Consider the following 15,238-nt stretch of genomic DNA (forward strand, 5'->3'; position numbering starts at 1 on the left):
ACATTATAGTCACACAATTATAAATGTAGTATTACTTGATAGATCACGCAGTTCTTTATTAATATTAATTGTGTTGAAGTAATTTCCTCTACAGAGACATAGTAACTCAGAGTAAAAACAATAAAGGTGCCTTTTTCTTCTATAATGTCATCTTTTTTACCAAGAGACATAATGTCTCCTGACAAACCTAATTCTTTCTGTTTAGGAGCGCAGTAAGTATTTCGGTTAGCACCTGGGGCTGCCTGTACTCCGACAGAGGGTACTGCCTGGTGTCGGGCGAATGCTGCCTGTAATCCATCAGGGGCGGCTGCCTGTAGTCGAGAGGTGGTGGCTGCTGGTAATCCATCACCGGGGGATGCCTGTAGTCCAGCGGAGGCTGTCGGTAGTCTGTTGAGGACTGCCTGTAGTCTGTAAATGGAGGTTGTCGGATATCAGGTTTCACATCTTGTCTGGCTTTTACTTCTGACCTATAACTGAGAAAGGCAAAATGACTTTGTTTCAGAACATGGCGAAACATTACGAATAGGCATTACATGCAATATTGAGGAGTGAAAGCAAACTGCCTGACTGCAAAACTGCATAAAACAGATTTTCACAGGGAAGCAAAACTTTAAAGGGTAAATAGTTGAGGCGTCCAAAAAAAGTGAGAGCTTTTGAAACATGGACATAAGCAATTTTTCCTGAGGTCATACTGTGCAATTTTCCAGCTTGTATCAGTGAGATCAGGATCAGAACCAGAGGGACAGAAACAGGAAAACCATCTTGATTCCCACTTATCTTGCCTACTTGGAAGATGAAACCGCATGTGGAAACACCCACGGTACTCACTACGAAATAATGCACTGAATTTATAAAGTGTTTTTTTTTTCCAGAATTAAGATTTCTATAGAGTAAATGAAACATTAGTGCGGACATTTATAGCCCTTCTGTTTCATTGCCATAAACTGTTATTACTGTAATATAAGAAGTTCCACCTAAACACGAGGAGGAAGTTCTTTACTTTGAGGGTGGCAGTGCACTGGAATAGAGAGGGTGGTGGAGTCTCCATCTCTGGAGACATTCAAAACCCACCTGGACATGTTCCTGTGCAACCTGGTCTAGGTGGATCTGCTCTGGCAGGGGGGTTGGACTAGATGATCTCCAGAGGTCCCTTCCAACCCCATGTCATTCTGTGATTTAGTATACTGTGAGCTTCTTTAAGTTAAAATGGATACGTTCTTTGTACTAGCTGTTATCTTTAAATGAAAGGTTTCCTTTGAATTAACATCTGTTAATATAGTCTGTATTATTATTATTACACACTCCCTATAATGCTATCTGGCTACAAGCCTGTAGCAGGTCATATCAGTAGTTATGCACAGACATAACGCAGGGTGAAAGGAAAACAATATTGTTTAATGAGGAATTAATAGAAAGTAAAATATTGCTTTAGTTGGTAACTGGTTACAGGAAGATGAGTCCTAACATTTCAAAGAAAATGTGATTTTCTCTAGTACAGAAAATAGTTAATTAATTTACTCAGCTGGGAATGAGTGGCTGCCTTACCACATGGAAATCAGTGCATAATGGCATTTCACATTTCAGCGTGAAGTAAGGAATATTTCTCACTGCAAACCTCTGTACCTTGGACGTGTAACGTGCTGAATGGGCACAAAGGAAGTCCCAAACCTTTTCAGCAAGGTAATTTAGCAAGGTAAATAGTGGTTTGAGTTAGATTTAAAAAAAAATTTCAAATAGTGGATGTTTTTACACTCTCTTCTAGGTGCCAAAGGAAATATTTTTTTTTGCTATATAGGAAATATACATTTCAAACTCTGCTTTAATAATGCTCCAGAAGTTTTCAGTCAACAAAGTGACCATGTATATACATGTACACATGCAGATACATGGACACATATAAACTATGAAAGGGATTTTGAAATGTACTTATGGATTTAAAAACATTACATTTTGAATAAATGACAGCATTGTTTTTGATGATGTTAATTTATTTATGAAAAGGTAACCTAATAATCTAAACATTTCAAAATATGATGTTTCAAAACTTCACTACTTTATTAGAACAGTTACAGTAACATTATGGCAACTCTTCCTACACACTAGGTTTAATTAGGTAAATGTCTAAGCAGACAAAAATATCAGAACTATTTCCCGTTTCCTTTCCTGAAGAGGTGAAAATATCCTACTGCCACATGTTATTTTAAAACATGTACATGGCATCTATAATAAGACCTGCACGTATACATGCAATCCTCTTACTTTCTTAGTATCATGATCCTCTAAAAAAGAAGACAGAGAACAAACAAGCTTACTGTGATGCTGAGCCTTATTAATATTGGAAGTAACACTACTGGTTAATATTCCTAAGATACTTAAATATCTTATGGTATTTTGATTTTGATACAGAAACAATGTGGCTATATAAACAAGTGGTAATACGACTGATAAAATCTACTGAAAAGGGATACTATATGAACTAGTAATAATGGACCTATTTCTGGAATAAAAGTCATCCTTAGGCAGGTTTCCAATATACAAACAAAGCTGTATCCCAGAAGACGATGCTTTTATTTACAGTTGGAGGCACTGTAATTTTTGCTGAATATGTAAATGGTGACATGACCAATTATAGCTTATGCTTTTCAGTAAAACTATTACAGAATTTCGTTTTGGAATGTTAATTAATATAGTTTACTTGTCCCCTCTGAAAATTCTCAATTCAACATATATTTAATTCTGATTTACAACTGTGCAGAGACACTTGTGAAAACTTTGCATTGGATTTTGTCAGAAACGCATGTCTTCTAGGAGGTGATCGCTTTTGGAAAAAGTACTCAATGAAATATAAGGCAAAGAAATTTGCCAAGTGTGACTAATTGAGAGAAAATAATTTCAGGCAAGTGAAAATGCTACATCTGTTAAGCAAGGAGAATTAGGGGTCACAGTGTCTAAATCACAAGTGAACTCAAGTATCTCCAGAAGCAAGAAGTTACAGTTCTTTAACCAGCATCTACTATTTGGGGAAGAGGGTCTTGATGAGGTATCTTGGTTACTGAACATTAGCATAAAGACAGTCAGTGTAATCAGCCTCATTTAACATGCCAAAAATTAATCCAAAGACTAAATAGTCTGTTGATTGAAGATCACAGAAAGTTGTATCATCCCACAGCCTGAGCATGCTTTTTATACATACAGATTTTAATACAGCTGGTCACAAAATTTCTATCCTCTTACCATTTAATTTCCATCACAGATAAATTTGTGAATGCATATGCATAAATTACAAGTGATAAATTGGCTGGAAAATGATACGCCATAGATAAAACCTGTTATAAAAATACCTTCCTGACTCCAGAACTCTAGCAGACAAAAACCCCCCAACAAACCAGACATGTAAGATAATGTAAAAAAAAGGCCAATTCATGATCAGGTACTGATATAACCATCATTTGTAAGCTGTAGTGACATAAGAAAGTATGTTAGCAATGAAATTATTAGCAAGGAATACTTGAGTGTTTAGTTCCTTGGCAAACATACAGTTCTGATGGACGTTTGAGGACATTTGGCTAGACGTTTGTTCATAATAACGTGTTTCACACCTGAACAAGACTTACAGACCATCCTGGCATGCACAATTCATGCTCTGCGAGTGCAACCACAGGACCGTGGCTTGTCAGAGCCCCACAAGCCATGGCTCACAGCATGAAGACTCAGCACAAGGGTGTCCCCTGGTCCTCACAAGAGGCAGAGGCTGGAGGAGCCGCTCTTACCTGTTTTCATGTCCCTGCAGCTGGAGGGGCTGCGGAGGTGGTGGCTGGGTGACAGGGCTGTGTTGGGCGACGGGGCTCTGCTGCGCCAGGGGACTCTGCTGGGCCATGGGGCTGTGCTGCTGGGCCATGGGGCTCTGCTTCTCCGAGCTGGGTGCCGAGGCTGGGCTGTTCAACTCTGTGTAATGGGAAGCTGGAGATTAAAGACCTGTCACAGCGTGGCATTTAGTAAAGGGCAAAGGTAGACAATAATCATTTTGGGTCACACGCTAACTCTGAAAATTTATGCTTTGTAGCTTTTACTCTCTTGGGTTATAATTAGATTTTAAGACATCTGAACCTAATGGGCTCCTTTTGATAGTCTGTGGAATTTGAAATCTTGGTCATTTCTATAACTCCAGTTGACACCTCCATTATTTAAAACCCAAATGAACAAGGCAAATGGCTTCCATGTTTCATGTTTTCTTTTAAAGCCTAGAAATACTGATATTTGAAAACTTTTCATTTTGAGAGAATGAACGATTTTATTGCTTTCACCACTGTTAGGGGATGACAGACTGTCATCACAAAAGCTAAAACACTGGTGTGCTTGTGTTAGCTTCTGCTGTCTTTGAGCTCAACAAGAGTTTCCTACCTTTTTTAAATCTTTGGGGACTGTGAACAGTAAAACCAATCTCAATAAATTCTGACTAATCAGCTAAACCAATGTTTTATTTCACTGTATTGTGCCAAATGACCAGGGTTTCACATAGGAACACTGCAGAAAACTAGAATCCTTCTTTCCAAACAACATAAAATTCAAAGAGCTAGAGAGCCTGGGGTAGGAAATGTGGCTTTGTAGCCTTGTTACAAATAAAGGATGCCGGTCTTTCTTCAGGTTTCCTGCTGCACTTGGAGGAAGACATATTGGGCACTGAGTTCCTATCGAATATATTTCTCCTGACACACTGGTGGTTATGATGCTCATCATTTACCTATTAAGAAGCGTAAATGAGACTCCACCCACAAGAGAGCAGAGCACTGCAGAAGTAATTGCTCATGCTTTCTCAACAGCAAAGGCACACATTATATTTTTTTATTCCTGCCTGCAACGGAATGAGTGAGGCCAGTGTGGCATGGTGCAAGGCATCCAGAATGGACAGGCGTATGGCTGAGCATCTCTAACAGCAATAGCTGTGCGCCACCCAGATCTTGTCTAGTTTTATATTTGAATCTAGTTTGAATTGTGAATGATTTTGTTTTTATTTTTTAACACAAGAGTTTGTCTTCTGTGACTGCACATTTCTAATGGCTCCCTACTTATTTAATTTATGCTTATAATTATTTTAAATATTTTGGCTACTTTATTAAAAATCTTTTCAATTTAGGCTTAATTGTCAAAAAAGCTTGTGTATTTGCACTTAAAACACTCCTCATGCAGGCATAAGCAATACTTGTCTGTGTAATTACTATGCTTAAGGCTTTAATTGCCCATTTTGCATCTGTGAGTCTCTTTTGTATTGCAAAATTTCAGAGATGAAGATAGGGAATCTTGTCCCTTATTTCTACATTACTCTCATAACTATGGATGAACTAGTCAAATCATAAGCTGCTTCTAAAACTGCTTTGCATTTATATGGCATTTTTCACCTGAAAGTACATTACAGAGGTATTAGATTTTTTCCTAGTTTTATAAGCTGGGAAGCTAATATCAAGAAGGCAAATGAGGTGTCCAGTGTCACACAGGGAAGCCATGCCTTGGGCACAAATCATTTCTCACCACTAGCACCCAAGAACATCTTGTAGCACTTCATCTCAGGTGCACCTCTGCTTTCTTTTTAATTTAAGTGATCCATCTCTACCACTGAACTATTAGCAATTTACTAATATGAATTAATCTGGGTACCAGGGAGGCCTAAATAAGCTGCAAGGACTGTATGTAGCATCACACTTGTTTGTAGATGCTTGAATAACTGACCTCCAGTGATTATACAGCAGCTCTTTGGTATGAATTCTGAACTTGTGTATGTTTGTGGTTTTCCCTTCACTGAATTCATTTAACAAAGTAGTTAAGTTCCCCCAGTTGCAGGGCACGGCCAATGTCAGACTCTTCCTTGTCCCGTTGTCGGATGCAGCAGCAGAAGGTGAAGGTTGTCTAACTGGAGCATGGATCATTAAGTAATTACATTACTTGCTATGTGACATTCCTATCTCTGATGATATTTCATACTGAGAAATAAAGCCACAGTCTCATTAATACAGTACAATTCATACACCAGTACAGCACATTGCTAAACTAAAAAAAACCCTGAAATCAACCCCAAAACCTATGAAACCAACATCAAAAGATCTTCACTGATTAGTTGTGGAGTAATGACCAGAATAATGAGTCTGTCCCCTTATCCTCACATTACAAATGAGATAATTTAGAGTTCAGTTCTTTCCTGCCTTGTGCATTTATAGTGATATACATGGAGGAAACTACCAAATCTGAACTCTTCCTTCACATCACTTTGTCACAGGCAGCTGAACATGCCTGGTGACAGCCACTGCAGTCATTGTGAGTCACTTTGCCAAACTTTAGTTTGGTTTATAGCAGGATATAAGGACATGAACTCAAAACCTGGCTCTTTTGTAGGGTGCTTTTCTATGTAGAAGACAATTCGTCCAAATGACATTAAAACAGACTTGCCGGTACTCAGCTTGCTCTCAGGTTTCTCCAGGTTTGCTTTAAATACCCTTTTCATAACTAGAAACCTTTTCAAGAATGCAGATATTATTCGAGCTAGTTCTAAGGCTGTAATTTTGGTGTGCTGTACGTTACAGCTGAGAAAGTGAAACAAAAGATGTTCTTTCAAGCGGTGACATAATTCAAGCTAATTGGAGGCTACTTAAAATTTTCTTCCTGTTTTTAAGGGCCATTGACTTACCCTCCTGAGGAATGATGCGAAGAGTTACACTGAGACCTGCATCTTTAATTAGCTTCACAATATCTGCATGAGGCATGTTAATAATAGACTGGCCATTCACAGCTAAGATCCGGTCTCCAACTTTAAGTTTCGCACAGCGATCCGCAGGACTTCCATCAATTATCCGCCCTATTTTATGGGGTACAGCTAGACAAGGAACAATAGTCACAATTAACTTATGGTGAAATCAGTGGTGATGCTGACAAGCAAAAGAAAATGAGTTTATTTGGAAGAAAACTCTATATGAACTAAAACACAGCTTGTGTATAAACATATAAGCATATAAATTCTTACACAATGTCATTTGCATTAACACAGTAGAGATTTCACTGAAAATTCAGAATCCAGATATGCATATATACATGGCATATACATATGAAATCCAAAATCAGTTTATAGTCCTGCTAGTTTGCAAAACTGGCATGTAACAAGATAATAAACAGTTCAGGAGAACAATAAGGCATTGAACAGTGAAGGGGATAAATTTGCACAATAAGTAGTAGTCATAAATTGCCTCCCACCTCCTTGTTTACAGAATTTCTTTATTTGTATGTTGCAATAGAGGCACTACAATCATGATTTATTTTATTTACAAATAGGTGTTAGCATTGAAAATGCCCAGCCTTCACTAAATTGTTCTCCTCCTCCATTCAGATATGTTAATTGATAAATAGAAATCATACTGAAGTTTTATTGAGATGTGCAGCTTTCTAATTAGATACATGCCAGCATGAATTTACCGTTAATTATGAGTGCATAGACACATTTACTACATCAAATAGACACCCCTCCCCTCCCATTCTCAAAACATTACAGATCAACTTTGCTTCTCCTTTTGCTCTTCTCTGTGGTTCTCCGCCTTTCTGAGTATTTAATCTATTCCCTTGTTCTGTCTTTTCCCTCATTTTCCATTGAATTTTCTAAATATTACTCTTGATCTTTTTCCCAGTGTTTCTTCCTTACTTTCCTCTGTTTTTTAACTAAATGCCTATACTATAGCTGACTCTTCTTTTCTCTCTATTTAGGTTTCTCATAGAGCATGTTATTTTTCTTTCTTTCTACTACTTATAAATATGCTTATGACAATTAAATTTGACTATATATTCTATTAATATCAGACACCTAATGGTGTCTGAGTATCCTTTACCAATCCCACACTTCAGTCTTGGCAAATTTAGCACAAAGCTGCTTGGCCTCACTATCCACTTGCAATAGGTATTTCAAACCAGTTATATTTCTTTTTTAAAAAATAATATATTCTTAAAATTGTAATATCTAAAGATAACTTGGAAAAGGTGAAAAAAGATTTTTTTTAAAAAAAATCTAGGCTATCAATGCTCACAGAAAACAAAGCCCTAACAGGACGTGTTCAGAATATTCGATCACTGCAGAACAAATTTCTCAGCCCTCCGATAAACGTTCCCTGCAGGTGATGGTGACAAACACAGTTTGCACATCTCACACAAAGCCACAATACACATACATCAAAATTACTTTTGTTTCTAGTATGGATGCAAGTGTTGTTTACAGTATTAAAAATTAATTTTCTGAGAACTAAAAATATAAGTGAGTACTCTGAATTGCAAGCCCTAATCAAACTGCATGCTTCTTTACCACTATAGTTCAGGCAAGAATATAAATCAAATTATGGCTTTAGTAACATGGACACAACTAGTGTACTTCAGAAATGTCTTGCTGCTTAGGAAATAAGCACATAATTTATGTCACAATGCCTAATTTTTTTTATGTTTTAAACTAAATATGAATAGCCACACTTTGTACAAAACTTGCATTTTTTTTTGCCCTCTATGCAGATGTGTAACTGCCACACCTGAATATCAGTAAGTAAACAAGTAAAAGACTAACTTGACACTGAAAGAGTTTACATTCACACAGAAACTTTCGTGTCAAATAATTTCTTAAAGCATCATCAAAAGTCATTTAAGCTAAGACTAAAATGTGCCTGTTCTGGTATATCTAACAAAAGTTCTGTCTGAAATTATTATGTCTGTACTATACACCAGTGGAGACCTGAAAATGAAATTTCTTGAAATGAAATCTAGCCTTATATGAAAAAGCAAGAAATGTAATAGGAAAGAAGAAGGGGAAATATTATGGCCGAGATGCCATAGTTAAAATTCCCATGTTTGCCATTGCTCACCCTAAAGAAGATGTTTTTGTTGGCCTAAATAATTAAGTAGAGACATCATTTCAGTAGCAAGTGGGGTGCATGTGTGGGAAATCTTTGCCAGATCTGGCAAATCTAATTTGCCAGAACAACTTTTTTTTTGACTTCTTGCACCTGAAAAGTGAGCAGAGCAGATGTCCGCATGTTTGAGATGTCTGCTAAACTCAAAGCTGGAGGTGGTAGAGCCATGAGAGTCCAATTCTGCTCTAAATCCTGAGAAAAGAGAAGGGAGGGAGAAAGAGGAGAAACTTGGTATTCCTTTTTCCTTCCTCTTAAGTCTAATAGCCGTTACCTTCCTGAAAATGGTATCTACTATGAATGTTTTGATATCACTGCACTCCCTTCCTTCAGCCGTGCTATGGAAGGATCAACAGTAGATAACCTTCAGAACAGGGTTTGTGTCTGTCAAGGACAAACCTTTCTACTGCACTTTGGTCTTTGAGGATTTAATGCTCCTCTTCTGAAGCTGTATTTATGCAGTATATTGCCATATGATCTTGCTGCAGAGCAGGCTGTGGAAAGCTTTTGCAGAAGGAACCTGAGTCTCTATCAGATTCTGCAAAGGAGATCACTGATACGCTATATCAGGGCTTTATGGGCAAATCCAGTGAATTACTAATGAAACTCACAGCAATTCAGCAGAAGCTGGTTTCTGTGCATTTCTAGATAATATGAGGAAGAGTTTTTCTCCTGGCTCCTTCTCTCCCAGTAATATTCAAAGGAGTTTCCAGTTTCTGCTTGCTCTCCCCAGTGGAGTTCTGCCTAAGTCTCCTTCTAAGCCACAATATCCTGGCCACCATGGTCCCTGCTGCTGCCTTGGGAGGGAAGGATTTATTTAAGGATTTATTTATAAGCATGAGTGCTTCTAAGGGTTATCTGATATGCAGGTTGTTCATGAAAATATAAATGTGTTAGAATATGTTAGAAAACTTTTAATTTTTAAGAACCTTTTATGGTGAAATACTTATTGTGAAGGGATGAAAATGAGCTACTCTCATAGGGAATTAATTAGGTAAAAGCTAAAGAACAAAGGTAGAAATGAACTGTGAATTTCCATAATTGAGAATTTTTATCATTCAGAGTGGTCACATCTAAAACAGGCACGGAAGAGCTGTAAAACTGTCAGTACTGAGTGGGTTGAGTGAAGTGGCAGACAAGGTCTCATGAAAAGAAATGCAAGATGATGCACATGGGGAAAAAATAACCCTGCCTAAGCTTAAGCAGAGATAAGCCCTAAATTAATTATCACCACTCAAGAGATCTAGAAATAAGTGTGCCTACTTCTCTAAAAACAAACTCAATAAAACAGTAAATAGAATTTTAAAAGTTAGAAAAAGAGTAGCAAATGAAAGAAACTATTTCTCTATTTCTAGTTAATACTGTGCACCCAAATCGTAGAATCATAGAATGGTTAGCGTTGGAAGGGACCTTAAAGATCATCAAGTTCCAGCCCCCCTGCCATGGGCAGGGACACCTCCCACTAGACCAGGTTGCTCAAAGCCCCGTCCAGCCTGGCCTTGAACACTTCCAGGGATGGGGCATCCACAACTTCTCTGGGCAACCTGTTCTGAGTACTGCTGACAGTTTCAGTAACCTCATCAGAAGTCATAGCACCGAGCTAGTGAAGATTCAGAGAAAGACAGCATGGCAGGCAGAAGCAGAAAACAGCCTCTGCTCACAGGAGTAGCTCATGAGCTCCCTGTCTGCAGCTTGGAGAAGAGAAGGTGGGGCAATGTTCTGGAGGGCCAGAAGAATGAATGCATTCAAAAAGGGATTAGACAAATTCACAGGAGTGAATCCACTGCTGACTAAGTAATAAAGTCATTGTGAAAGCTGAGGAGATGCCTGGGGAAGGTCCCTGTCTGCTGTAGGTGCTGTCCTCTCTGACACTGGTCATGGCCAGGGACAGCATGGAGCTCTGCAGCTCTTCCATCTCTCCCAGCATCACAAGTCTCTTCTCAAGAAGAAACCTCCCATGTTTGGCTTTGAATTACAGCTTTGTTAAGACATTGTATTTTTTTTTAAATTGCATCTTCAGTTTTCTTTTTTTTTTTTTTTTTAATTTAAGAGAGCATTTAATAATGGAATCTTTTAAAGGAAGTCCCAGATCACTTGGCTGGTGATAAATGATTCCACTCGCCCTTAAAATTTTTTACTAATCTATTCACACCTCTTTTAAGAATTCGCCACAAGCTGTTCTCCAAACATATGTACATTTTGAACAGTGGCAGCACGTGCTGGATTAGACTGCAGAGAATTTGATCTACTTCTTTCAAAACACAGTTACCTGAGCAGCATTTAATATTAGAAGACTATATAGAAACACTGAAACACTTGGATTTGTGGTGGTTTTTTTTTTTTTTTTTAAGGAATCCCATTATTCACACTAGGAGTGAGCACAGAAAACAAGCTACCCCTTTGCAGGACAATTCATTTATTAGTTCTTTCAGACTACACAATGTACGATACTGAAAGGGAAAAATATTATGGTAAACAGAGATTTATACAGATTTTTTTTAACTATTGAAAATATGGGAAATTAGTGAGATCCAGTGTATGTGTATATGAAACATACATTCCTTCAAAACAGATATATAGGTATTTTTTCTGTAATACTAACAAGTCATCCAAAATGTGATACTTAAGTGATATATATGGATATCTAGCTTAAGAAAAAAAAAAGCTTTCAAGGCAGAAGTCGCAATCCTAGATCCAAAAACATCTAGCTGAGAATAGCAATGCTGTAGAAGCATTTTCTAACAATGGATCTTATGATGGGATCTAAGTTTTCTGCTGTGTGTTTTTAAAAAAATTCATGACTTCAGGAAGATTTGAATTCTGAGAGCACCAAAGCTTCTCAGATACTTGAAGCCATCAACCTCCCTCCCTAAATCTCTTTTAGATACTTACAGCATTTGTGACAGGAACACAAACTGACCCAGCACTGGCATCTAGCAGCTGATGCTTTCCTAGAAGGTAGTTAATTGTGCAATGATCAGCTCTAAGCTCATTATCAAATGAGAAACCAAATGAAAAACTTGAGACAAAATGGTATAAAATAAATCTTTGCATTAAGAAAGTGTTTAAGGCCTGCTTCCAGTAACTTACTGATAACTACAAATATACATTTTTCTCTATATTAATATTTTTATTTGATAAAACCACCCACTTTTGCTCTCTGTGATCCAAATCAACATCCTTCCCACACCTTCATGTCATAGAAAGGAAAGAGTAAATTCTGTGGTGTTACATCTGAGGGCCCATATGCTCGGGTCAGCTGTACACTAAGCCAGAGCAGTTGCTGAATGCAGATACTCCTTCTAACACCGTGTATTTATCAGCCTCTTGTTTTTTGGAAATAAAAATTATTTCTCCTCACTTGGGAGACCCATATGCTAGAAATGGTTGATTCCAAGAAGATGTAACCACAGATAATGCTTTTCTGGTTTACATCAAGAAGTTTTTCAACATCTATTCAGTACTTTTAGTGATAACTGTTGAGACTGTATTTTGTAGAAAGCAACTTTTCTGGTTTTCCCCTATATAGTAGCTAAATGTCAAAAATGATCTGTTAAGGGGAAAAAAAAATCAAACCTCTACTTTATCTATTAAACCCTCTGGCAGATAAATCCTAGCAATCTTTTCTAATGTTAACGAATATAGATAGTAAACTACGCAAATTAACATTCCTGAGCCAGCTGTCCTTTTTAATGTTATACAGCTGATCACATGAATATTTATTATATCCTCAATTCTCAAAACATGCAAAGTTTTCATTCAACCAGCAGGTTCCAGCATAGCAGATTTTAATTGGGAGAATATATTAAATGTAAACATCTGTAATTTCATTGTGACTGAATAATCTAGAATTTGGGAAGCCTGAGTATGGTGGACTCTCTATCAGGGCTAATATTAGAATCAAGGTAAAATATTTTCCTGAAATTGATGGACTATTTTATGTGACACTCATTTGGAAAATAGAAATCTGTGGCATGCTGGATAATTGCAGATGACAAGTATCCCTTTTGTTTATAAGGTCAATGAATCTATGAATTGAAGCATTCCATTGTATGCTGATATGGAGCATATTTACTTGCATAACACAGGCATAAAAAGGTAGGTGGGAAGGACTGCACATACCTTAGAAATCTGGAGATCTAAGAAAAAATTAATGGAACTTAGGTACTTTTTGGCTTCTTATGAAAGCAAAATGGGCCCTGTGGAATCATTAGAAAAACCCTGATTCCCTTCCCAGGTTTGTGCTAAGAAAACTTACAGAATTTGTTCTTTGAAAATACACGAGCAGCACCACTAGGTCCAAATGACCTATTAAGGAACACGCTGGAGGACAGAAGTTGTCTAAGCAGGGGAGTGGTTTGATTAAGATCCTCTGTGCTTTATTCTCCAGAAAATATCAAATAGCCAATTGAGTATTTCATGCTTGCAAATTGCAGCAATGTATTTTCAGTGATATTGAAAATCTCTTTCACTTCTTAAGGTTATTTCACTATTATTAATTGCATATATTGATTTGAAAAAACTAAATAATCTAACAATTTCTTTTAGCTCCAAATTATACTACCAATTAAACAAGCTTAGAAAGTGTGTTTTTGTAGCCGAAGAGGCAGAAGAACAGCTCAAACCTGAATATCAAAGCCAAGTAGAAATGAGAAACCAGATTCTTTGCCCACAAGTGTTCTTTGCAAGTATCTTCCACAGGGATCTCATGCTGCAGGTGGCTTTTCACTGCTCCATTCCAAAGATCTCTAAGGTGGGGTAGACAGACATCCTAATTTCCAAAGCTCTGCTTTCTTTAGAATTTGTAGATTGGTCACTGGTAGAAAAATGTGTCCTCAGGCACCATCTTACCCACGAAGAAGCATGGGTGAAATTGCAGCACGAATAACAGTCTCAGATCTCAGTCACCATTGATCAATAAGCTGTTTTTTATCTCTAAACTGCAAGGAGTTCAAAGAAACTGGGATTGAATGGGACTTATTTCAGAACGATGTTTTCTGCAGTCAGCAGAGGCTTATCTTGGATTTATGTTTTTAGGTAAGACTGCATGTTTTGAGAAATGAGAGAAACTTCTTCCATTAGACTCTGTTTTATCATGTTTTGAAAATTCAGGAGTCATTGGCATACACAGTGTAGCAGCAAACTGAATCTTCAAATCCGCTTTTGCTAAACAGCAGGAAGAGCATACCAGATATGCACAGTCTTCTGCTTTTAATTTTTTAAAGATTACTTATTGATTATGGCTTTGTTTTCAGTTTGTTTACATTTTATAACTGTGCTAATTGACAGTACCTGCTACAGTAAAGTTCATGGAAATCTTGCCAGTTTTCCAATTTCACTGGAAGTTGCCAGTTAACAAGATTTGGTTACAACACATGGTTTCTTTCTACAGAAATTAGGGTGTTAAGAGATTTACAGGGAATCACAATTTCTTCTCCTAGAGGAAGCTGCGTCCTAAGCACATGAAGTAAAAGCAGCAGGAAGATATGAAGTAGGCAGGGACAATTGTACTCCATAAAGTTCTGGGACAAATTCACCCAGAAATCTCCTTTTGACCATTTGCAGCTAGCTGCAAGTGTTTTTCCATGGGATGCACAGTGAACTTATCTTGATACCCTAAAAAGCTCCACAAGAATGGAGTTTTACCACAGAGGACACACACTATTGAGTATTATCCTAAACCTAAACCAAGGTAGATTAATTAATTCAGTTTCAGTGTTTCAGCTGTAATGTGACACTCAGTATTGTCCTGTGAGGCAATTCAGCTGGGAATGTGACACTGAGTCCTTGAAAGAAATACCACTGGAGATGACAAAATTTTGATAACCTATGTCTCCTGCATAGCAAAAGAAAGCACAGAGAAAGGTCAAATTTAGGTGGCCTGTCTGGAGAAGAGATGAGCGACAAAGCACCCTTCAATACGGATGAGGTCTGGGGTAAAGCATGATAATGTGTTTTAGGGGCAGTAGAAGTTGATCCTTTCATTAGGAACCAGTCAGGAGACTGGCCAGGTGAATTTTCTTTTTTTTAATCTCCTAGTGCTCTAAGATCCTCTGGATTCTACACTAGCCCAAACGACCTGCTCCTGGAGGTACCACTCAAACACATTTCTTTATTTATACACTTTATCTTCTTTTGCTGATACAATTTTGAAGCATGGCTGTCCTTGCCTATGCCCCTGCTTTGCTCTGTGAAATCTCTTCATTCAATCCTTGTCACTTGTTTTCCACTCCTGATCTGTGCCACATCAGAACTGTAGTTTGCTGCAAGATAATCCCCTGTGCTGGATTAGAGAACATCCCAAGCAATGCATTGAC

General features: G+C 37.7%; 1 protein-coding gene across 2 annotated transcripts in view; it reads right to left on the bottom strand.

Moving 5' to 3' along the window:
* The window catches only part of MAGI2 (membrane associated guanylate kinase, WW and PDZ domain containing 2), a 760,760-nt gene that overhangs the window by 41,487 nt on the left and 704,035 nt on the right, over positions 1 to 15,238 (bottom strand). For both annotated transcript variants that reach the window (XM_074161622.1, XM_074161614.1), the window contains 3 exons: positions 6,677 to 6,862; positions 3,771 to 3,945; positions 233 to 473 (listed from right to left, as the gene is read on the bottom strand). In XM_074161622.1, the coding sequence (XP_074017723.1) occupies positions 233 to 473; positions 3,771 to 3,945; positions 6,677 to 6,862 (602 nt within the window). The remainder of the gene's footprint in view (positions 1 to 232; positions 474 to 3,770; positions 3,946 to 6,676; positions 6,863 to 15,238) is intronic.

This window comes from Numenius arquata, chromosome 2 (genome assembly GCF_964106895.1).
Source record: "Numenius arquata chromosome 2, bNumArq3.hap1.1, whole genome shotgun sequence".
Lineage (NCBI taxonomy): Eukaryota > Metazoa > Chordata > Aves > Charadriiformes > Scolopacidae > Numenius > Numenius arquata.